Genomic DNA, 24,989 nt, shown 5'->3' with positions numbered 1-24,989 from the left:
TCTCCAGACCTCAGCATGCCAATTTATCTGGTGTAGACGCGAGTCTCCGCAAGAGAAATCTCACCCCTGCAATGTATAGGACATGGTGATTCCACACAGTTCAATGAACACATGCGGAATCACCTGTGTTCAAAACATGGCAGCACTTTGGACGCAGCACATGTCCACTGCATCCAAGGTGCTGCCATTTCCGGATCCTCTGCACATACCCTAAAAAATGGGTGCTTTGAAAGCAGTGTTTTTACTGCCAAGAGAGCAGGCTTTGGCTGCCAAAAAAGTGCACCAAAAATGCTGATTCCTATGCACACCTGTACTATATATGTGTATAGTTTACCCTTATTGTTTCACGTGGGAATTTTTTTCTATATAATAAATACCCTGATTCAGCAGACAGTATTCCTGCCTTGTGTCATCCAGACAGTAGTGACAGCAGGTCGCCCTGTCAGATTACAAGCAGTGACTGTGGTCAGAGCCTATGCTGATGGCTGCTGTATGTGACTGTGAAACCTGATCCTACAGCAAACAGCACAGAGCTCCAGGACCACATGAGTAAATCACTGCACTGAGGGGGTCTCAAGGGGGGTTTGGGAGAGATGCTCTGGGTCTGCTGCTTCACTGCTGTACACCCTCTGGGCACTTCATACAGGGGTTGCAGATGCAGGGGGGCCCTTTGAAGGTGGGGGCCCCAGGCATCTGCCTGGTCTGCCTGTGCCAAACGCCGACCCTGTGCTTAGTGACAATGCAAATGAATTTCCAATGTAAAACATTGCTAAATTGGTGTAGGGGGGATAACGCTTCTACTTGTGATGACCGCAAAGGAGGCATAAAGAGATTTATAATGCAATGTTCCTCTGGAAATTTTAATATGAAAATTTCCTTTTCAAAAAGGAAGAGGTAAGTCTCGTAACACCCACTTAGCACTCTCCACAGAGAGAAATGTTACCCTTTAGTCCCTCTGCCAGAGGCCTCTCATGCAGCCAAATCAGACATCTGTTTTATACACCGATGAGGGGCAAACAGCCCAACAGAGATATCTGCAAATTGAGTTTCTGGGTTTGCTTTATATCTTAAGTCATGTGGCAAGGCACATTAAAAGATTGATATTGACTTTTAGGTTTGTTACATTCAATAGATGGCACTAAATTGGTGAATTAAAGATTCCAGCATACATAAACAATGTTGGACTTGCGTACCAAAGGCCCATCAGTAGCATTGACACTGGGGCCTTATTTTCAGTAAAATTCAAATATTACATTACTTACATTAACAAATATATATTGTGCTACAGTACAGACCAAAAGTTTGGACACACTTTCTAATTTAAAGATTTTTCTGTATTTTAATAGTCTATGAAAATTGTAAATTCACACTGAAGGCATCAAAACTATGAATTAACACATGTGGAATTATATACTTAACAAAAAAGTGTGAAAAAACTGAAAATATGTCTTACATTCTAGGTTCTTCAAAGTAGCCACTGTTTGCTTTGATGACTGCTTTGCACCCTTTTGGCATTCTCTTGATGAGCTTCAATAGGTAGTCACCTGAAATGGTCCTCCAACAATTTTGAAATAGTTCCCAGAGATGCTTAGCACTTGTTGGCCCTTTTGCCTTCACTCTGCGGTCCAGCTCCCCCCAAACCATCTCGATTGGGTTCAGGTCTGGTGCCTGTGGAGGCCAGATCATCTGGTGTAGCACCCCATTACTCTCCTTCTTGATCAGATAGCCCTTACACAGCCTGGATGTGTTTGGGGTCATAGTCCTGTTGAAAAATAAATGACGGTCCAACCAAACGCAAACCGGATGGAATAGCATGCTGCTGCAAGATGCTGTGGTAGCCATGCTGGTTCAGTATGCCTTCAATTTTGAATAAATCCCCAACAGTGTCACCAGCAAAGCACCCCCACACATCACACTTCCTCCTCCATGCTTCACAGTGGGAACCAGGCATGTAGAGTTCATCCATTAACCTCTTCTGCATTGCACAAAGACACGGTGGTTGGAACCAAAGATCTCAAATTTGGACTCATCAGACCAAAGCACAGATTTCCACTGGTCTAATGTCCATTCCTTGTGTTCTTTAGCCCAAACAAGTCTCTTCTGCTTGTGGCCTGTCCTTAGCAGTGGTTTCTTAGCAGCTAGTTTACCATGAAGGCCTGCTGCACAAAGTCTCCTTTTAACAGTTGTTGTAGAGATGTGTCAGCTGCTAAAACTCTGTGTGGCATTGACCTGGTCTCTAATCTGAGCTGCTGTTAAGCTGTGATTTCTGAGGCTAGTGACTCAGATAAACTTATCCTCAGAAGCAGAGGTGACTCTTGGTCTTCCTTTCCTTGGGCGGTCCTCATGTGAGCCAGTTTCTTTGTAACGCTTGATGGTTTTTGCAACTGCACTTGGGGACACTTTCAAAGTTTTCCCAATTTTTCAGACTGACTGACTTTAAAGTAATGATGGCCACTCATTTTTCTTTACTTAGATGCTTTTTTTCTTCCTATTGGATAATTTGTTGCTTTGATCTACAGTTAGGGCCAGAAATATTTGGACAGTGACACAAGTTTTGTTATTTTAGCTGTTTACAAAAACATGTTCAGAAATACAATTATATATGTAATATGGGCTGAAAGTGCACACTCCCAGCTGCAATATGATAGTTTCCACATCCAAATCGGAGAAAGGGTTTAGGAATCATAGCTCTGTAATGCATAGCGTCCTCTTTTTCAAGGGACCAAAAGTAATTGGACAATGGACTCTAAGGGCTGCAATTAACTCTGAAGGCGTCTCCCTCGTTAACCTGTAATCAATGAAGTAGTTAAAAGGTCAGGGGTGGATTCCAGGTGTGTGGTTTTGCATTTGGAAGCTGTTGCTGTGAGCAGACAACATGCGGTCAAAGGAACTCTCAATTGAGGTGAAGCAGAACATCCTGAGGCTGAAAAAAAAGAAAAAATCCATCAGAGAGATAGCAGACATGCTTGGAGTAGCAAAATCAACAGTTGGGTACATTCTGAGAAAAAAGGAATTGACTGGTGAGCTTGGGAACTCAAAAAGGCCTGGGCGTCCACGGATGACAACAGTGGTGGATGATCGCCGCATACTTAATTTGGTGAAGAAGAACCCGTTCACAACATCAACTGAAGTCCAGAACACTCTCAGTGAAGTAGGTGTATCTGTCGCTAAGTCAACAGTAAAGAGAAGACTCCATGACAGTAAATACAAAGGGTTCACATCTAGATGCAAACCATTCATCAATACCAAAAATAGACAGGCCAGAGTTAAATTTGCAGAAAAACACCTCAAGAAGCCAGCTCAGTTCTGGAAAAGTATTCTATGGACAGATGAGACAAAGATCAACCTGTACCAGAATGATGGGAAGAAAAAAGTTTGGAGAAGAAAGGGAACGGCACATGATCCAAGGCACACCACATCCTCTGTAAAACATGGTGGAGGCAACGTGATGGCATGGGCATGCATGGCTTTCAATGGCACTGGGTCACTTGTGTTTATTGATGACATAAGAGCAGACAAGAGTAGCCAGATGAATTCTGAAGTGTACCGGGATATACTTTCAGCCCAGATTCAGCCAAATGCTGCAAAGTTGATTGGACGGCGCTTCATAGTACAGATGGACAATGACCCCAAGCATACAGCCAAAGCTACCCAGGAGTTCATGAGTGCCAAAAAGTGGAACATTCTGCAATGGCGAAGTCAATCTCCAGATCTAAACCCAATTGAGCATGCATTTCACTTGCTCAAATCCAGACTTAAGACGGAAAGACCCACAAACAAGCAAGACCTGAAGGCTGCGACTGTAAACGCCTGGCAAAGCATTAAGAAGGAGGAAACCCAGCGTTTGGTGATGTCCATGGGTTCCAGACTTAAGGCAGTGATTGCCTCCAAAGGATTTGCAACAAAATATTGAAAATAAAAATATTTTGTTTGGGTTATGTTTATTTGTCCAATTACTTTTGACCTCCTAAAATGTGGAGTGTTTGTAAAGAAATGTGTACAATTCCTACATTTTCTATCAGATATTTTTGTTCAACCCTTCAAATTAAACGTTACAATCTGCACTTGAATTCTGTTGTAGAGGTTTCATCTCAAATCCAATGTGGTGGCATGCAGAGCCCAACTCGCGAAAATTGTGTCACTGTCCAAATATTTCTGGCCCTAACTGTATATAATTAGAACCTTTTATAGCTGTAGCAGACAAGGATCTTCCTGGTGGTCCAATAGGAGATGCTACATTACCTGAGCATGTGACCTCAGACCTCCAATTGGAGGTCATCCCGTAGGCATACTCAGTAAGGGAAAAGCGGAGCTTAGAAAGACCTGCTCGCTGCTGAACATTGCTGGCTACAATGACAGAGCCTGGAACGGCAGTAGTAACAAGTAGTCCAGTACCAGCCTGAGCATGATGCTGGGACCAACGTCTCTGCTGAGCAGGCTCCACTGTGGTTGGAGGAGAATGGAAGACCGCAGCAGACATGGTTCGAGATTCCCCCTGTGCAGCGGTGGGAACTCGACACCTAACACTGACCTTCATTTCTTAAAGTAATGATGGCCACTCGTTTTTCTTTACTTAGTTGCTTTTTTCTTGCCATAATACAAATTCTAACAGTCTATTCAGTAGGACTATCAGCTGTGTATCCACCAGACTTCTGCTCCACACAATTGATGGTCCCAACCCCATTTATAAGGCAAGAAATCCCACTTATTAAACCTGACAGGGCACACCTGTGAAGTGAAAACCATTTCCGGTGACTACCTCTTGAAGCTCATCAAGGGAATGCCAAGAGTGTGCAAAGCAGTCATCAAAGCAAGAGTTGGCTACTTTCAAGAACCTACAATATAAGACATATTTTCAGTTGTTTCACACTTTTTTTTAAGTATATAATTCCACATGTGTTAATTCATAGTTTTGATGCTTTCAGTGTGAATTTACAATTTTCATAGTCATGAAAATACAGAAAAATCTTTAAATTACAAGGTGTGTCCAAACTTTTGGTCTGTATTGTAGATCAGCTCACTTGGTTGCACATGGAGGTTGACACGGGAACACTGTGGCTTTAGGAATGCACTTGGTTTGTTTAAATGAGGCATAAACCAAGGTGAAGCACAAAGTAACCATGGCTTTCTGGCTAAAACAGCAAAACAAAAACATATTGGTAGCACTAGGCACATTCCTTGTATTATCAGGGATCAGACCGCTCAGGGTTAGCAAAACCCACGGTTTAGGCATAAGCAACACACAAACACTTCTTTGGAGTGTTCTTCTCCAGACAATGAACACTGCTGCCTTTGGAGACCAGCTACTTAAGCCCCAGACCACCCTCTTGGGTGGATCTAAGGTGCACATCCTCCCCCCCATTCTATGGATGTTCACATAAAACTTAATCCATTATACAAATTAGCTCAACACCTCAACACACTTAGTGTGCTGGAGGAAAAACTCTTGGTTTTATATCACCGACACCATTAAGTGTAGTGAAGCATATCTCCTCTCTAGCACTTTACCAGTGACTTTATCACAATATATACACTTGTATGTAAAATTAAACTGGATAGTTTTTAAAGGAATAATGAGGTGCTAAATTTGTCCATACATTGAGAAGCAAGTTCAGTGTGCCAAATACTGCTCATATATGGAAATAGGGCTCTTTTTGACAGAGGTGCCCACTGAGTGATTCACCACTTCCTCTGTGGGCTAAGTCCGAGTGTGAGCAATATTTGCAATCCATAAAGTTTACAAATTCTTTAAATATTTTTATTTATTGAGTCTTTTATCTTGATTTGCTGGAATCTTTTTTTTTTTAGATTGTAAACTGTAAAATAAGATTCCAGTTTTCTATACTTGAGTGTCTTGTTTTAGTCTTTGTAATAGCAATAACACAATCACTGTAAGAACGGACTTATATATTTTTGAAAATAATTGAACTTATTTTTTTTTCTTTCATTAAACTTCAGTCCCAATACAAAAGCCAGGTAATAACTGATTTTCTATTTTTACAATGCTTGCCGTGCTGGTGCATGTGCTTGATAATGGTGGCTTTTGGAGAAGTCATGGTTAGATATTCTAACAACGTAAAACTGTATTTTTCATTAATACTATGTAAAAGCAGAAACAATCTTACCTCACTGATGTGCTTCATGCTGACCCCAGGTGTATCACATTCTGCTGTCTAGATTATGCATTTTTCTTCTAGCTATCTCATACAACTGTGATCTACTTGCTGGGTTTGTTTTGTAAGGGATGCTACTGAATCACAAAGCCAGCATCTACTGTATATACTTTCTTTACTTAAGGCACAAGCAACAATTTGTACTCAGCAGGACTAAGACCAATTGCTTAAAAATTCTGACAAAAAATTTGCAATCCTGTCCATAGCCATATAAATTAGTGATAGAAGAAGCGAGGAATGAACACCAAGAATAAGCCTGTATGTCTCCGACAAGAAATTATGCTTTAGGCAATGTTCAGTTAGTTATAAAAAATGAATAGTTTTCCTTTATAACTGATGCATCATCCCTACATAAACCTGCATAGGAGGTCTAATACATCAACATAAGTATATTTACTTATGATATCAAGTCAAAGAAAAAGTAATATCATAAAACTATAATTATGCATATCATAGAAATATAATTATGCACGTAGCACCTAAATTCCTTAATAACACATTCTTAAAAATAGCCTTTGTTTTATAAAATATCTCCATGATCGCTTGCTCCTACCATTAGGTTTTATGAATGTTGGAACAATAGTACAAGAGCGATATTATATCACGCAGTTGGTATAACTGGAGTTATAATATGTTTGTGGAGTGCAAAAATATTTTTAAAATACCGTATTTTGAATTTTGATATTTCATGACAAAAAATCTAATGGCATGGTCTAACTAGTTTATGTATACTCATAAAATACAGTATTTAATGTTAATATACTTGTCAAAAAAATTAAGGAACACTTCAGTCACACATCGAATCTAAATTAGCGAAAGATTCAAATGAAAAATCTCTAAAGCTATGAATTGTGCAATTCAAGCAAGATGACGTATCAAAAGTTAATGTGATCAAAACCATCAACCAAGTGTGGACTGAATTCTATATCACACAAAAAATCAAGATACTGTTAAAAAATGAAATCACAGATGTATCTAATTTGTTTAAATTTAATTTCTGCAAGGCATAATCTGACGAAGTAATGTGTATAGCTGCTACGTGCATGAATTCAGTCTAAGAAATGTCTGGGCACACCCATGATAAGATAACAACTTGTGTCATGGAGGAACTCCTCCTAAACATCTTTCAGTGCACCTGGGCAGTCTGTGCCACTATTTTGTAATAACGGATGCACTGATACATAATGTCCCAGAGGTTCTCAAGTTTTTAATTTCTGGGAAATGTTAAGGCCAATTAATAGCATCAACACTTTTGTTATCCAGAATCTGTCTACAGACTGTGACTACATGAGGTTGGGCATTGTCCTCAACCTGAGCCATCTAAGAGTCTAACTGAGTCTCTAAGAGTTTCATCTCATTACCTAATATCAGAGTACTGTTGGCTATCAAGTAGAAGTTTGTGAGACCCTCCAAGGATATGCTTTCCCTGACCAACATGGACCCATTTCCAAATTGCATGTGCTGGATAATGTTGCACTGCCTCTTCAGACTCTATTATATCTATCACATATGTTCAGTGTGAACCTGCCCTCATCTTGGAAGAGAATGGGATGGCAGTGGTAGACCTGCCTTTTCTGGTGGTCTCCAATCAAGCTGCATGGTGAGGGGCTGTGAGCTCAGGTTCCACAACGGTATGGGAAAATAATTCCCTTTTTGGAGGTTGTCTTGTCTCTCTAGTTGTCACTTTCATTTGCACCAAAGCTGGTGAAATTGACTAAAATTGCTCATGCATCATAAATGGACAGACTGTTATTCCTAAAGTTTAATTGACTAGTAGTTATACTGTAAAGCTTAGTTCCCTTAATCATTTTCAGCAGTAAATGGAAAACAGTTGGATAAGTAAGCATAGCATGTTATTGAAATGTATTCATATAGTGTTGCCATTTTTTGTATGATAAGTGCTTTACATATTTTTGTAGGACAGAAATTTTTTTTACAGGGATGAGCCTACAATTTTGTGACCAGTGCACCTGCATATTATGCATCAGGTATAGGGATACTGCTTGTAAGACATTTAACTGTTTAAAAAGAGTGCTTCCTTATAATTTTCAAATCACATGCTCTTTAGTTTGTCATGTACAGCAATTAGCTGTGGATTGGCACAAAGGTTCGAGTTTTTCTGGGGCTACAGTTATCATCAAACTGTCAACAAATTAGCAGCTGAAAAATCATGGATATGTATAAAAAAAATTATGAATTAGAAAATGCCAGATTAAATAAAACTGCAACCCCATTAAGCAAAATATACCATTAATCAAATAACACCATGAAGACCAAGAAGATCTCCAAACAAGTCAAGGACAAAGTTGTTGAGAAGTACAAGTCAAAGTTAAAGGAAAATATATCCTAATCTCCAAGCACCATCACATCCATTTTTATCAAATGGAAAGACCATGGTAACACAACAAACCTGCAACGATAAGGCCACCCACCGAAATTCTCAGTCTGGGCAAGGAGGGTAATAATCAGAGAGGCAGTACAGAGATCAAAGGTAACCCTGAAAGAGATGCAGAGTTCTCAAGCTGAGGCTGGAGTATTTGTCCTTACGACCACAATAAGCTTTACACGCCATAGAGGTGTCCTTTATGAAAGAGTGTAAAGAAAAAGCCTTTATTTACACATAGAAATGGTAAGGCTAATCTTGAGTTTGCCAAAAGACATGTTGGAGACTCCTCAGATATATGTAGGAAGGTGTCTGGCACCAAATCATCACAGCTCATCACTCCAAAAACACTATCCCCACAGTGATAGATGGTGGTGGCAGCATCATGCTGTGGGGATGTTTTTCGGCAGCAAGGACAGAGACAATGGACTGAGTTAAGGGATAGATAGAAGGAACAAAATTTGGGGATATTCTTGAGCAAAATCTGTTTCAGTCTGTTAGTGATTCGAGATTGGGACAGAAGTTCACCTTCCAACAAGACAATGACCCAAAGCATACTGCTTAAGAAATACTCAAGTGGTTTAAGGGAAAACATGTACATATTTTAGAGTGGCCTAGTCAAAGCCCAGATCTTAATCCCATTGAGAATCTGTGGTCAGACTTGAAGATTGTTTTCCACCAGAGGCAACCATCTAACTTGAAGGAGCAGTTTTGCCTTCTGGAATGGGCAAAAATCCCAGTGGCAAGATGTGTGTTAGGGGTCGAGTTCCCGCCTCTGCACAGGGGGAATCTCGGGCCATCTCCGCTGTGGTCTCCCATTCTTCTCTTGCCGCAGTGGAGCCTGCTCAGCAGAGATGTCAGTACCAGCGTCTTGCTCAGTCTGACTCTGTACAAAGGGTTACTGCTGCTTTTCCTGCTTCTGCCTTTGAAGTCAGTGTTGGGCAGCGGCGAGCAGACGCTTCTGGGACTAAGTCCTGCTTTTCTCGTTCTGAGCATGCCCAGAATAAGATCTCTCAGTGGAGATCGAGGGTCACATGTTCAGATACTGCAGCTAAATCCATTGGTCCTTCCAGGAAGGTCCTGTAGGTGCTCAGGCTCTGTAGCAGCCTTTCATTGGTCCTTCTTGGAAGGTCCTGTACTTGCTGCAGCTATTTAAGGCTCTCATGACCGCACGGCTATGCGCTAGTATTAAATCAGTTATGTGCATGTGCCAGTGTGGTCACATTTATGTGTGTTCAGGGACTCGGCTGAAATAAGCCCCTAGAATACCGGCTCCTCTGGTGAGGAGATTGTATCTTTGTTTTGCCACATACTGCCTTCAGCTCGGCAGTTGCTGGATACTCCTGTGAAGTCAACAGGGTTCCGCATTTCTTAGTTGCCAAGGTCTCAGCTGCTGACTCGGGGCATCCTCTGGCGCGGGCTTAAAAGCCACCGAGGGTCAGAGTGAGATCTAGCACAGCATCTCTGTGAAGTAACAGAGTGCGTTTCTACTGCCATATAGGTCCGCCATTTGCCATCAGCAGGTTCTCTCCTGCACGGTGGACCGCGGGCTGCGAACGCACCAAATAACATCTCTCAAATTAACTCGGTGCGTTCCGCCAGACCTAAAATGTTGAAGGCTCATAGAGACTTATACAATGCGAATTGCACCTGTAATTGCTGGAAAAGGAGGTTCTACAAAGTACTACTTTTGGGGGGATGAATAGTTATGCACACTTAAGTTATCAGTTATGATGGCCATTTGTTTTCTTCACAAAAAAAGAAAACTAATTATTTCACAGTTTTGGCATGCTCTTTACATGATCTGATTGAATGGAAGAATGGAGAGGTCTGTAATTTTTATCGTAGGTACACTTCAACTATGAGAGACAGAATGCTTTTTAAATAATTAAATTTCATTTTTATTGCATAAGTATTTGATACAATAGAAAAACAGAACTTACTATTTGGTACAGAAACCTTTGTTTGAAATTACAGAGGTCAGACTGTTCCTCTAGTTTTTGACCAGGTTTGCACACACTGCAGAAGGGATTTTGTCCTCACCTCCTTACATATCTTCTCCAGATCTTTCAGTTTTCAAGGATGTTGCTTTGCAACATTGAGTTTCAGCTCCCTCCAAAGATTTTCCATTGGGTTCAAGATGTATTGTTCAAGTTCTTTTGAAGAAACAATAAATATGCAGCATTGAGGAGGGTAGATGAAGTAGCTGGTCAATTAAAATTAAAGTGCAGTACATGGAAGACACAGCATGCTTCCTTCCCATTAGCAAATATTATATTAGCTCAGGACTGGCAGCATCCAGTGGGACCAACCTACACCCATCTTCTGTTCTGAGAAGTCTGATGTAAAGTGGTCTTCAATTATGAATTGAAAGTCTTATTTTGGACATGGAAACAAGGCCAAACAACTCAACTATGCATGAAAACTGATGTGCAGAAAAATGGCAGTAGTTGCTCTGGACTGAGCAATCAAAATGTTAAATATTTCGCTGTAAAAAGGGCAGTTTGTTTCTTGAAAGGCTGGAGAACAGTGTAACAGTGAGCATCAGCATTCAGCAGTGAAATATGGTGGAAATGCTCTTCAAGTTTGGAGCTACATTTCAGCAAATGGAATTGGGAATATGATCAGGATTACTGAAGTCTGCAATGCTGAGAAAATCATATAAGAAAAATACTAACCCATCAAGCAATACCCTTAGGGAGATATCTAATTGGATACAATTTAATTCTGCAGCAGGACAGTGGCCCCAAATATAGAGTTGTTCTTTCTTGGTCTTTTTTTCAGAGAATATGAATGATAACACCAAAACCTTTTCTCCACTCATGATAAGTGGTTGGGTGCAGCCACTTATTATCAAACTACTGTGTTTTCTCTTTTCTAATCATACAGACAACCCAAAACATCCAAATGACCCTGATCAAAAGTCTACATACACATTTCTTAATACCATGTATTGCACCATCTAACATAAATGACAGCTTGAAGTCTTTTGAGGTAGTGTGGATGAAGTTCTTTATTTTCTCAGATAGTAAAGCTGCCCACTCTTCATGGCAAAAAGCCTCCATTTCCTATAAATTCCCGGGCTGTCTAGCATGAACTGTGCACTTGAGATCTCCCCAGAGTGACTCAATGACGTTGAGGTCAGGAGACTGAGATGGCCATTCCAGAACCTTCAATTTGTTCTGCTGTAGCCAAAGACAGGTTGACTTGGCCTTAGATTGTTTTGGATCGATGTCATGTTGGAATGTACAAGTACATCCCATGCGCAGCTTATGGACTGATGAGTGCAAATTTGTCTCCAGTATTTGCTGATAATGTGCTGCATTCATCTTTCATTCAACTTTGACCAAGTTTCTTGTGCCTTTGTAGCTCACACATCTCCAAAGCATCAGTGAACCACCTCCATGCTTTGCAGTAAGAATGGTATTCTTTTCATTATAGGCCTTGCTGACCTTTCTCCAAATGTAACGTTTAAGGTTGTGGTAAAAAAGTTCAATTTTGGTCTCATCACTAAAAATTTTCTTGTTCCAGAAGTTTTAAGGATTGTCTCTGTGCTGTTTTGTGTATTGTACTTTGTGGCATTTGTACAGAAATGGTTTTTCTTTTGGTGACTCGATATGCAGTCAATTTTTCTTCAAGTGCCTCCTCATTGTGCATCTTGAAACAGCCACACTGCTAGTTTTCGAGAGTCCAGTATTTCAGCTGATGTTATTTGTGGGTTTTTCTTTGCATCCCAAACAATTTTCCTGGCAGTTGTGGATTAAATTTTTGTTGGTCTACCTGACCGTGGCTTTGTTTTTTTCCATTTGTTAATCACAGTTTGAACACTGCTGATGGACATTAACAATTCCATGGATATCTTTTTGTATCCTTTTCCTGTTTTATACAGTCCAACTACCTTTTCCCATAGATCAGTTGACAATTCTTTTGCTTTCCCCATGACTCACAATCCAGAAACATCAGTGGCTGGATGAAAGATGCAAGAGTCTGTCTGGATCCCAGAAACTCACTCGCCTTTTATGCACACACCCTGATTACAAGCAAACAGGTTACAGGTGAGGATGTTATCTTTAGCAGCCATTCAAACCCATTTGTGTCAACTTCTGTGCATGTTATCAGGTCAAAATCACCAGGGTATGTGAATTTTTGATCAGGGTCTTTTGGATGTTTTGGGTTGTCATTATGATTTAAAAAGAGAAAACATATTAGTTTGACAATAAATTGCTTCACCCAACCACTAACCAAGAGTGGAAAAAAAATTTGGTGTTATCATTCATATTCTCTGAAAAAAGGTCAAGAAAGCAAAAATTCTGCCGAGGGGTGTAAACTTTTGAGCTCAACTAAGTAAAAAAACCAATGACATTAGAAATTATCTTCAGCATAAAGAAAAACAATGAGTCCTGGAACTAAAGATATGACGCCCACAGATCCCTGATCTCAACATTGTTGAGTTTTTGTGAGATGACATGAAGATACAGCAGGATTTGTGCAAGCCTACATCCACAAAATATTTATGGTTAGTAGCTCAAGCTGTTTGTAACAGCCTGGCTACAGAGTTCCTTCAAAAACTGCATACAAGTGGACCTAGATTTTGAATTATTTTAATTAGATGTATGAGTAACCAATTATACCGAACAGTTGATAATATTCATCATTTTCATATGTAGGTTGAAATTCAGCTCTTGCCTGAAATAGTAACAGTATTGTAGGTGGTTTAAAACTGTGATAGGAACAGCCAAACTTTAATACAGAAGAGCAGATAAACACTGCTGCTAGAATTGATAATGTTTTGAAGACAAAGGATGATCACTAGTGTTGAGCATTCCGATACTGCAAGTATCGGGTATCAGCCGATATTTGCTGTATCGGAATTTCGATACCGAGATCCGATATTTTTGTGATATCGGAAATCGGTATCGGAGTGTGCGGTGCATATGGTTCCAAGGGTCTGGAGGAGAGGAAACTCCTTTAGGCCCTGGGATCCATAGTAATGTAACAAATAAAGAATAAAAATAAAAAATATGGCTATACTCACCCCTCCGAAGAACCCTGGCTGTCACTGCTGCGAGCGTCCGCCTCCATTCCTGAGAATGTAGTGAGTGAAGGACCTTTGATGACGTCGCGTTCAGGTGAGCGGTCACGTGAGCGGTCAAGTGACTGTGACGTCATCGAAGGTCCTTCACTCACAGCATTCTTAAGGATGGAGGCGGACGCTTGCAGCGTTGACAGCCAGGGTTCTTCGGAGGGGTGAGTATAGCCATATTTTTTATTCTTTATTTTTTACATTAATATGGATACCAGGGCCTGAAGGAGAGTTTCCTCTCCTTCAGACCCTGGGAACCATCAAGGAATACCTTCCGATATTTGTGTCCCACTGACTTGTATTGGTATCGGAACTCGGTATCGGCGAGATCCGATATTTTGCCGGTATCGGCCGATACCATCCGATACCGATACTTTCAAATATTGGAAAGTATCGCTCAACACTAATGATCACGTAAATACATATTTGCTTTATAATTCTCTGTTGTTTATTCACTTAGCATTTTGTTAACTGATAAAAATAAACTATCAACATTTTTATTTTTGAAATAATTCTTGCTTTGTAGAATTTTTAATAACTGCCTAAACTATTGAACAATACTATATATGTACACTGCGCATGACAATGCTAGGCATCATGTGGCTGAAGTGTGTCAGCAGTTCCTGCATGGTGAAGGCATTGATGTTATGGTCTGGCCAGCCCATTCCACAGACCTGAATCCAATAGAGCACTCCTCGACAATACAGCTCGTTCCAGCTTGTTGCACCACAGACTGTCCAGGAGTTGACTGATGGTTTAATCCAAATCTGAGAGGAGATCCCTCAGTAGAACATCCGCTGCCTCATCAGGAGAATGCCCAGATGTTGTAGGGAGGCCATACAGGTTCTTGGAGGCCACGCACACTTCTGAGCATCACCTTGTCTTTAGGCATTTCCACTGAAGTTGGATCAGCTTGTAATTTGATTTTCCACTTTGATTTTGAGCATCATTCTGAATCCAGACCTCCATGGGATATTAGTTGTGATTTACATTGATAATTTTTATGTTTTATTGTTCTCAACGCATTCCACTATGTGATGAGTAAAAATTTGCAACTGGAACATGTCATTCAGTGAGAGCTAGGATGTGATATTTTAGTGTTCCCTTTATTTTTTGAGCACTATATATGTTAGGGGTCGAGTTCCTGCCTCTGCACAGGGGGAATCTCGGGCCATCTCCGCTGTGGTCTCCCATTCTTCTCCCGGCGATCCCAGCGTCTCGCTCAGTCTGACTCTGTGCTAAGAGTTACTGCTGCAGTTCCTGCTTCTGCCATTGAAGTCAGTACTGGGCAGCGGCGAGCAGACGCTTCTGGGACTAAGTCCTGCTTTTCACGTTCTGAGCATGCCCAGAGTTAGGCTAGGGTCACATTGCGTTAGTGCAACCCGTTTAGCGCTAGCGCTAGCGGGTTGCGCTACCGCAATGTTTTTAATGTGGCCGCGTCCCGGGGTCGCGGTAACATTCCTGCTCTCGCAGATCCCCGATCTGCGAGAGCGGGGAACGGACCGCGGGCGCGCCTCGGACGCTGCGAGCAGCATCCGCGGTGCGCCAGGAAACACCGGCGCGTCGCTAGTGCGTGCCGAACATGGCACGCGCTAGTGCTGCGCGTTCCCATTGCCGTGAATGGGCGCGCTAACACGCGTTGCACGGCGTTAATTTCCCTGTGCAACGCTGTCCGTTAGCGCTTTCCCATTAACGCAATGGGAACCAAGCCTAAGATCTCTCAGTGGAGATCGAGGGTCACATGATCAGATACTGCAGCTAAGGTCATTGGTCCTTTAAGTGCTAGGTCTAAGTCCTGCTTTGCACACACTAAGCATGCCCAGGGCAAGATCTCTCAGTGGAGATTTAGGGTCACATGCTCAGGTATGGCAGTCTCTGCAGTCATTGGTCCTTCTTGTAAGGTCTTTTACTTGCTGCAGCTATATAAGGCTCGCATGGCCGCACGGCCATGCTCTAGTATCAAATGTGTTTTGGCTTATGCCAGTGGATACTATACCACTCCGTTCTTATGTGGTGTGAAGCTGTAGCATTGGGACTGTACACTGAGGCAGGCAGCTAGCGTCAGTGGGGGCAATTAGCCTAGTTAGGGTATTAGTTCTGTGTAAAGCGCGACTTTGTGAGGCAACAGAGTTCGCTACCAGTTCACACGGGGTGAAGCCTAATCCACGTTTGAGCTCAGAGTCCATCCGCCATTACTTAGCAGCAGATATCTCTGCATGGTGGACCCCGGGCTGCGAACGCACCTTGTAGCTACCTACTCATTACTCGGTGCGTTCCGCTAGCCTTAACTATATATATATATATATATATATATATATATATGTGACATGATGATGCAACATGGTATCCTGCAGATCTACTTTATCTGAATTTTCCTGACTCTCTGTTGTGAATGCATTTTTGCTCCAGTTTGTAGTTTACATACATTTAATGCTGTAAAACATGTACACATATATTTTCAAGTTATTCTGAGCAACCACAATTTTTATTTAAGAATAAGATTTTACTAGAAAATCACAAAATGCATAGGATGTTTGCTAATGTCATGGTTGTCTTCTCGTTGAACTGACAATGGTGACAGTCCTTGACACTTTACCAATCACATCTGTTTTCAGGTATGGTCTGCATTACTTAAGACAAACATCCATATCCAAGGGGAAAAATTTAATAATCGACTAGCTCTCAAATGTTTTTACACTAGAAACATCTGCAATGCCAAATATTACACAAGACATTGGGGAATCAAGAACAGTTGTGGCAGAATATTTAAATAATAAAAGACAGAATATTTTTCACTGTAAGTAGTGCAGACATATGGCAAGGAATACTAATAGTAATTCAGAATGTGTATACAAATGTTGAAGAAAAATGTATTCTAATTACTAAGTCTAAACCTGTATTCCAAATTATTGCTTTGTATAGCATGTACAGTATGTACATACTTCTTTTCTGCATCTGATGAAAAATATATAATAAAATCACTTTTAAATATATAATTACTATAAAACTTTGTAAAGACTATGAAGTGTCTTCAGGTGATCACTCAAAATTGCATTAAAAAGTAATCTAAACAAAGATGGCCAGTATTGATAATATATGGTGACACAATCTGTTAGAGAAAAATCTAGTATGAAGAGTTGAGTGATCGTCTCAGGCTGGTTTCACACTTGCGTTTTTGAACGCATGCGTTTTTAAAAAAAACGCATGGTACAAAAACGCATGTAAACGCATGTAAACGCTGCGTTTTTTTGACGCACGCATTTAACGCGTGCGTTTAAAAAACGCAGCGTTTACACGCGTTTACATGCGTTTTTGCATGCGTTTGCATTTTTTGGGGGATTTTCAAAAAAAATAAAAAATTTAAAAAAAAGGTTGCCAGACACAACCAATGGGAATAGAGAGGGCGTACATGATTGGCAATCAATATATAGACCCTAGGGGAACATAAATTTTCAGAGCTTGCTACTGTTTCCGGTGTCATGATGGATCTTTCAATGGCGAACTTTTATTTCAAACTGGAGTTCAGCTTCAAGATTTTCCTTGCCTGTGTTTTTGCTTGGGAGCAAGACCGAAACCGCCAAAGATGGAGAAGGAGACAGCGTCGGCGTTTTTGGAGGCACCCCATCATTGAAGTGCGTGAGACCCGTGGAGCATATCACACGCTCTATGCGGAGCTGAATGCCAACCCGGAGAAATTCCAGGATTACACCAGAATGTCTCAAGATTCTTTCCGGGATTTACTGTCTCGTGTAGAAGGTTCCATACGGCGACAGGACACACGGCTCCGTAGAGCAATTCCACCCGAGGAACGTCTGTTAGTGACATTACGGTACGTTCCAAAACTAAACCAATGACAGTCCAAATTTTTGGTTATGACATGTATTTTTGGTTGTTTTTTTTTACCTTTTTCTTATTTAAAAACACCATTAAGAGCCGATTTTAAATGTTTTTTTTGTTTCCTTTTCTTCTAGATTTCTGGCCACAGGAGAGAGTTTATCTTCCCTGCACTTCCAATACCGCCTTGGAATCTCAACCCTGTCCGGAATTGTTGTGGACACCTGTCGTGCGTTATGGAATGTACTCCGTGAGGAGTTTATACCCGTACCCACCGTGGACATTTTTGAACGTGTGTGATTTTCCAAACTGTTTAGGGGCGGTGGACGGGAAGCACATCCGCATTGCTAAACCTGCCAGAACCGGATCTGAGTTTTTTAATTAGAAAAAATATTTTTCGGTAGTGCTCATGGCAATAGCGGATGCGGAGTGTCGCTTCATCGCCGTGGACATTGGAGCTTTTGGCCGTGGCAATGATTCCCAGACATTCAAGAGCTCGGATATGGGCCGTCGGGTATATGGCAACAATTTTAATTTTCCCCCTCCACAGCCTCTCCCCAACACTCAAGGCCCACCGCTGCCATTTGTAATGGTTGGGGATGAGGCCTTCCAGATGTGTGAAAATCTCCTGAAGCCCTATTCTAGTAGGGACTTGGACCACACACGCAGAATATACAACTACAGACTGACCAGGGCCAGAAGAACCGTAGAGTGCAGCTTTGGCATTCTGGTTGCTAAATGGCGCATTCTTGCAACAGCCATCAATCTAAAAGTGGAAACTGTGGACGAGGTGGTCAAAGCCTCTGTGGTTCTACACAATTATATAATGGCTAAGGAGCGACCCCACATTGAACTTGATGAACCAGTTTCACACCCATTGCCAGATTTTCAGCATCATCCGATGCGGTCAACTGCAGCCGTTGGTCTTATGCGGGACCAATTTGCGGCCTATTTTGTGTCCGATATTGGACGGGTTTCATGGCAGGACAATGTTGTTTAAATGTCCTGTTGTATGTTAATGTTTACCAATTATTAAATACTGATACAAATTTTTCTAATAATAAACTTTTTTGTGTTCACCAGGTCTCCTGTCTTTTTCCTCTCTAAAAAAAGGTTGAACAAAGACGGGCAGTAGATATGTATATCATAATTTGTAATCCAAAACCAGGAGTGGGTGATAGTTGATGAGGTAATAATTAGATTTTTTTAATCATAATTGACCTCTGTTGCACTCCCTATTTTGGTTTACAAAGAATGATATAAACACGCATACTTATAATAATGTAACCAGATTTAAACTTATTTATTGGTAATCTTCTTGACGTCATTGCGTCAAGACTGGCATGCTCTCTATACCCGTCAAGTCAAGTGTAAGAAATAATGAATTCATGATGAACATATACATGATCATGAATTCAAAATTTCTTACACCTGCCCAGGTGAGGATAGATAGTTAGCGTGTGCCAACCATTGTCCCATCAGTTTGACAAAAATTGTCACATAATGTGCTATATAGAATATGGTGAATATGCAAGTCAGTAATCAACTAAACAGGTCAGGTGTCTATTTTGACATCTGACCGGTTCAGTTGAGTTCTGAACTTGATTGCCACCATTTGCTCTTTGTACAGTGACACTACACTAGTTAAAAATTAAAAATAAGAGTATGGAAATAACTGCTATTTTTTTGGCCAACTCATATCTGTATACTAAAGAAACACATATAGATGTTGTCTGGTATTTTATACTACTGGAGATATGTGTAGGCCAAAAGAATAAGTGTGTGACGAAGTTTATTGGTGTGTATTGAGAGCGGTGAAAGACACAATAAACCAAACATAATTGTTGCAAATAAACTTTTTTTTTATTGAGGAAAAACAAAACAAATTTATTTTTTGGTACCGCGCCGGGTTGAACCACGCCGGCTTGGGGTTGAGTGACGTAACTGGGGGGTATTCAGAACTGAAGCCTGGCTCACCGTGGAGGAGGCAGAGGTGGCAGGAGAATGGGCAAGAAAACTTGAAGGGTCTGGAAGTTCGGGGATGGGGCTTAAAACATGAGGGGCTTGAGACACACTGGAAGGTTGAGACACATCGGGAGGTGATGGGGGAGGAATAATCAAAGTTTTTTGTTTTTTATGCGTTTTGCCAGTTTTTCGTTGGGTTTTCCGGGTTGGGGGAAGTCTTGTTGGGCTAGGTTGTAAAGTGTGGGCGGGAGACACGTCAGGACCCGGCTCCACAATTACACAGTCAGTCTCCATTGTGGAGCGCTCGGCAATGTCTGAGTCCAATGGGGGAAAAGATAAAGTCCCGCCTGGGTCCTGGTGCCTCGTTGGGGGTGGAAACAAAAACCCTCCTAGGATCCTGGTGCCTCATTGGGGGGGGAACATAACACCCTCCCAGGGTCCTGGTGCATCGTTTGGGGGGGAAAACAAATCCCATACCAGTGTCCTGCTGCATTGCTGGTGGGGGGGAACATAAAGCCATGGATGGGTCCTGCTGCATCGGGGTGGGTCCTGCCCGGAAAGGTATGGCTTGGTCGTGCTGCATCATGGGGGGCCCGGTGCGATACGCCATGGATGGGTCCTGCTGCATCGGGGGGTGTCCTGCCCGGAAAGCAACGCCTCGGTCCTGCTGCATCGGGGTGGGTCCGGTCCGATATGCCAGGCCTCGGTCCTGCTGCATCGGGGTGGGTCCGGTCCGATATGCCAGGCCTCGGTCCTGCTGCATTGGGGTGGGTCCGGTCCGATATGCCAGGCCTCGGTCCTGCTGCATCGGGGGTGGGCCGGTCCGATATTGCATGGATGGGTCCTGCTGCATCGGGAGGGTGCCGGGCCGATAAGCCACGCCAGGTTCCTGCGTCATCGTGGTGTCAGCGGAGGAGGTCCAAGCCGGAGCAGCGGTCGTCACGGTGGTGGAGGTGGGATGTCCAACAGCACTCGTCATCGTGTTGGCGCTGTAGTGGAGTACACCTGTAGAGGGAATAGAGGTGGCCGTGCAGTGGTATGCAGCAGAGGTAGGAATGGTGGTTACTTGTGACAGTGACGGCACAGTTGGATATGCCGCCACATTACGACTCTGACTCTGCTGCATAACCTGCACAAAAGCAACATTGCAGGCCTGCATCACACTCAGCTGGAGATCAGGGCTAAGGTGTTCCAACATGCCCTGTTCGATTTGATTAAAAAAATGATGAGCTGGCTTCTGGAGGTCGGCTTTCACTTGATCAATGCTTTTGGCGACATCCTGGATGCGGCACTCTAACAGGTTATGGGACACATCCATTCTGTCACCTAAAGCCTTGATAGCTTCGTGTAAAACCGAGCTCAAGTGCAAAAACTCGGGCATGAGGGACCTATCCGAAGCCCTCTGTCGCTGCCGGGATGACCCCGCAAAAATGGGTGCAGTGAAAGAGGACTGCGAAAGGGGAAGACCTGATGGGCCAGCCCCCTGGTCTCCAGTGAGTGTGGAAGACCCACCTGGTGCTGCGCTGCTGGATGGCTGGGACGGGTCCGTGGCTGCCGGCTGAAGGACCGCTCCAGAACCTGTGGCGACAGTCGTGCAGTGTGTGCTGTGAAAAAAGAAATGAGAAAATTAATACCAAACTATAACAAGACGGTACATCCTGTGGAATTAAAAATGACAGATTATGTCAATGCAATACAACCGGAGGCATGTGAGAAATACTTACGTTCTCATGAGAAGGACCGGTCTCAGGAAGGCCAACACACGGTGGTATTTGTAGAGCCGGTGCCTTGCTCCGGAACCACTAGCTGCACTCTTCTCTGCACGCAGGTCCTTGTTGAAGCGGTCCTTCATGGAACGCCAACGTGTCCTTACTTTGTCCACTGTGAAATAACAATAAAATATAATGGTCAGAATAAGGACTTTTGGCCGTGCTCTCGTGACTGTGTGTGATGACAGAAACTACGAAAAGTTTCTTTCATCACACACAGTCAAGAGAGCATGGCCAAGGTCTGTTGCTTCACACTACCGTGCAATACTTACCAAATGCATTACGGACCCGTGGCGGGGAATTCTCCCAGCCATCCCACAACGCTTGGGCCACCTCACTCCACAAACGACGGAGAACACTATTGACGGCGTGCTGTTGATCCCGGCTGTCCCACAACGGGACTCGCTCCTGGACCAGACTGATCAGCAGGTCATTATCAATCCGGTCGTCGTCCCGTTGTGAAACCTAAAATTAAAAGAAAATCATTTAAGTTTGCTCAACCACATTTGGAAAAAATAAGACACGAAGATGAGAAAGGGCAGGAATATGAAAGACAACTTTCAGAAAAGGATGATACAAGAAAAATGTAAAGAAAAACAAGGGTACAGAAAGGAAGTTAAAAGAATATTACAATAAGGACAGTCTGCCTGGTATACATACCCGCTGCCGTCTTCCACCTGGACCTTGACTCCGCTGCTCAGTACCTCTCTGTCCCTCAGTTGAAGTGCTCTATAAAATAAAAAATAAAAAATTGCCTCATGTGTCGATGTAACAGTCAATACTTACCAAGCTGACGGACAAAAAACTTACCTCGCTCACGTGAGCCACTTCTGATTGACGTGGCTGGAACTCCTCATCAGACGAGGAAACCGGAGAAGACATTCTGATGCGTGTTGAAAGAAAAAAATAGAAGAAATTAGGACATGTAGATCCAAAAAATTGAAAATGAATGCATTGGCTAGGATATACTCACATTGCTCTGTGTCTTGTCCAACAATGCGTCCGGGCAGGGTGCTGTCTTCTTTGGAGTCTGATGAGAAGTGACCAGAAACTTCCCCCAACCTTCCTTTTATAACCCTGCTGCTATGGGGGAGGCTTATCAGTGTCTAGACATCCTTATCTACAGTTAATTCAATGGTGCCAAAAAAAACGCATGCGTCAAAAAAACGCATGCAAACGCATGTCCAAAAAAACGCATGCGTTCCCATTGACTCCAATGCATTTTTTTGTCCAAAAAAAAAACGCATGTAAACGCATGCGTTTTTTTGGGTAAAAAAAACGCCCCTCAAAATACTACAAGTTGCATTTTATAAAATGAACGCATGCAGTAAAAAAACGCATGCGTTCACAAACGCATGCAAACGCGTCCACCTAAAAACGCATGCGTTTTCAATGTTAAATATAGGGGGAAAAAACGCATGCGTTTTTTTGGTAAAAAACGCTGCAGACAAAAACGCAAGTGTGAAACCACCCTCAGAGGTGGTCTTTTATAAAGATTTCAGTATACATTGCTTTTCCTATCTCACAATGGTCATGTTTTATAGGTTGTTTATATCTTTGTTTCATTCACAATTCTGCTAGATGCTACTGAAAATAGGCATTTGATGTCAAACTTTTTTGCAAGCTTCAAAGTGAACCGGTCACAGTGAAAATGCAGTCTAATCTGCAGGCACCATGTTGTAGAAGAGGAGGGCAGAGTAGATTGATATATAGTTTGGTAAGAAGAGATTCAGTTCTACCTGTGATGTAATCATTTAAAACATTCTCTTTCTGGAATTTTTGGTCCATTAGACTGTTGTACTATCAGTGACTGACAGCTATGTATGCACTCTTACACAAACAAAGCTGTCAGCTACTGATAGGGCCACCCACTGGACCAAAAGTCTGGCGGTGGGGAAAAGGGAGTGAGGCCAGAAGAGCTGAAAGTGTAATGTCCTACCCCCAAGCACCTGAAGCACATTTGCATTTGACCTGGACTCTAGATTTCTCAAAAAAGGCATACCGGATTTGAGGTGTAAAATCCTTATGAAGAGAGGAAACGGTCCAGCTTGCAAAAATTTATTGGATTCAAAAATAGGAATAGATTCCTTCATGAGTGTAGACACAGCTACACATTTCAATCATCCATTGCGTTCTTTAACAAAGCTGAAAAATCCTTATGATAGGTTCTTTTAAAGCCAGAAAAGAGGGCTGGGAAATTTCAAACTGAAGCTAGCATTAGCTTTTTCTCTTGATCGTTAGCTAATAATTAAAGTAATGTATATACAAATTTACAAAATTATATGTAAATTATATGAATGGATAAGTTGTAAAAGGATATTTTAATTGCAGAATATGCCAAATGATTTATAGCCCATGTCCCCCAACAATGTTTCACCACGTGTGCGGCATCATCTGGAGATGGGACAATAGCATGAATAGCAACCAGCCAAACATGACTCCTTAATGACAACTAATGTGAATACTTGTACCTAGAGTGCAGGAAATTACCACAAACATAATGCTACCAATTATAGCTAATGACAGGGTTAATCAATAACATCACCGAGATACCTAATATAAAGGGTGCCGCGATAAACCGCAATACTGAGCTTCATGCCCAGTTATTGCCGTGGGAACACCCAAACAAAAAGCCTGATGTCTCCAATGCTCAAGTCAATCACAAGTTAGTCATTAATTTACATGGTGATGTGGCACATTGTGGTTGGATGACAATAGTGGCCGGGTCATGCTGATGCCTAGTGCTCCGATTGGTGAATTACTGTGCTGATGTTCTCCAATCGGATTGGTCAGCTGCTGCAGTTAAGGCACACTAACGTCTGCTATTTTGATTGGTCAGTTATTATACTGATGGCGTCTTCTACGATTGGTCAACTATTGAGCCATTCAAAATGACTGACATTATTATGTGGGCCCATCAACAAATATATCGTTAAGGTAGGCAGTACTTTATAACTTGATAACACTAATCACTTCACATATGCAGTGGACACTTTTGACATCACCCATATGTATTTTAGAAATAGTATTAAAAGCTAAGTTTTATGGCTTATTAAAGAGGAATTTCAACATGGGATTCTCCCCCTCTTGTTAAAATATGAGTTATACCAAGTATTTTTCAACAAACTCGTATATATCAAACAACTTAAAGGAGTTGTCCCATGAACAAAGTACATTTTAATCAACAAATATTGAAGTATTATTAAGTTTCACAATTGGATGTGTTTAAAAAAATGTGTTCATGTGCTCAGATAATCTTATAAATCGGCCCATGCTATGTACTGTTATTTGCTGTATCTGACCATGTAGAGCTGCTGCAGCTCATGGTTGTGGTCAGCTCCTGGCCAGGACAGAAAGTATAAGTGAGTATACTGACTATACATAAGTGACTTTCAACTGCTTGTGTTAGGCAACACTTTTCCTTGACTGTTTTATCACAGGAGTGACAGTTTCTGCTTTGTCAGCAGACTTGTAAGCTCACCATAAATCAAGTCAGTGATATTAGAGTGACATAAGGCAGTGACATAAGAACTCAGCATCCAAGGGATGGAGCTTGTATGTTTCCGAGTCACAGAGCTCATGACATGGGAGAAAGTCTCTTGGCAGTTTCCCTGTAATGTTATTAATCGATAGTCTCTCTAAGTTCCTGAATCTTGCATACATGAGAATTTATACTGCTGCTGCTAAACGCTTCTTGAAAAGCTAATGCTTGTTTGTCTAACTCAGAGCATTTTCTATTCCATACACCTGTAAGAACTAGTAATAATAATAGCTTTAGATAT

The 24,989-nt window shown here is 41.9% G+C and overlaps 1 protein-coding gene across 2 annotated transcripts in view; it reads left to right on the top strand.

Moving 5' to 3' along the window:
* The window catches only part of LAMA2 (laminin subunit alpha 2), a 1,496,617-nt gene that overhangs the window by 1,351,710 nt on the left and 119,918 nt on the right, over nucleotides 1-24,989 (top strand). The window contains exon 52 of one of the 2 annotated variants that reach the window (XM_069726053.1): nucleotides 5,959-5,976. The exons of the other annotated variant lie outside the window; for it this stretch is intronic. Coding sequence (XP_069582154.1) covers nucleotides 5,959-5,976 — 18 coding nt within the window. The remainder of the gene's footprint in view (nucleotides 1-5,958; nucleotides 5,977-24,989) is intronic. 2 annotated transcript variants of the gene reach the window in all.

The sequence above is a fragment of the Ranitomeya imitator genome, chromosome 5 (genome assembly GCF_032444005.1).
Source record: "Ranitomeya imitator isolate aRanImi1 chromosome 5, aRanImi1.pri, whole genome shotgun sequence".
Classification (NCBI taxonomy): domain Eukaryota; kingdom Metazoa; phylum Chordata; class Amphibia; order Anura; family Dendrobatidae; genus Ranitomeya; species Ranitomeya imitator.
This window is presented reverse-complemented; position numbering and strand designations above follow the sequence as displayed.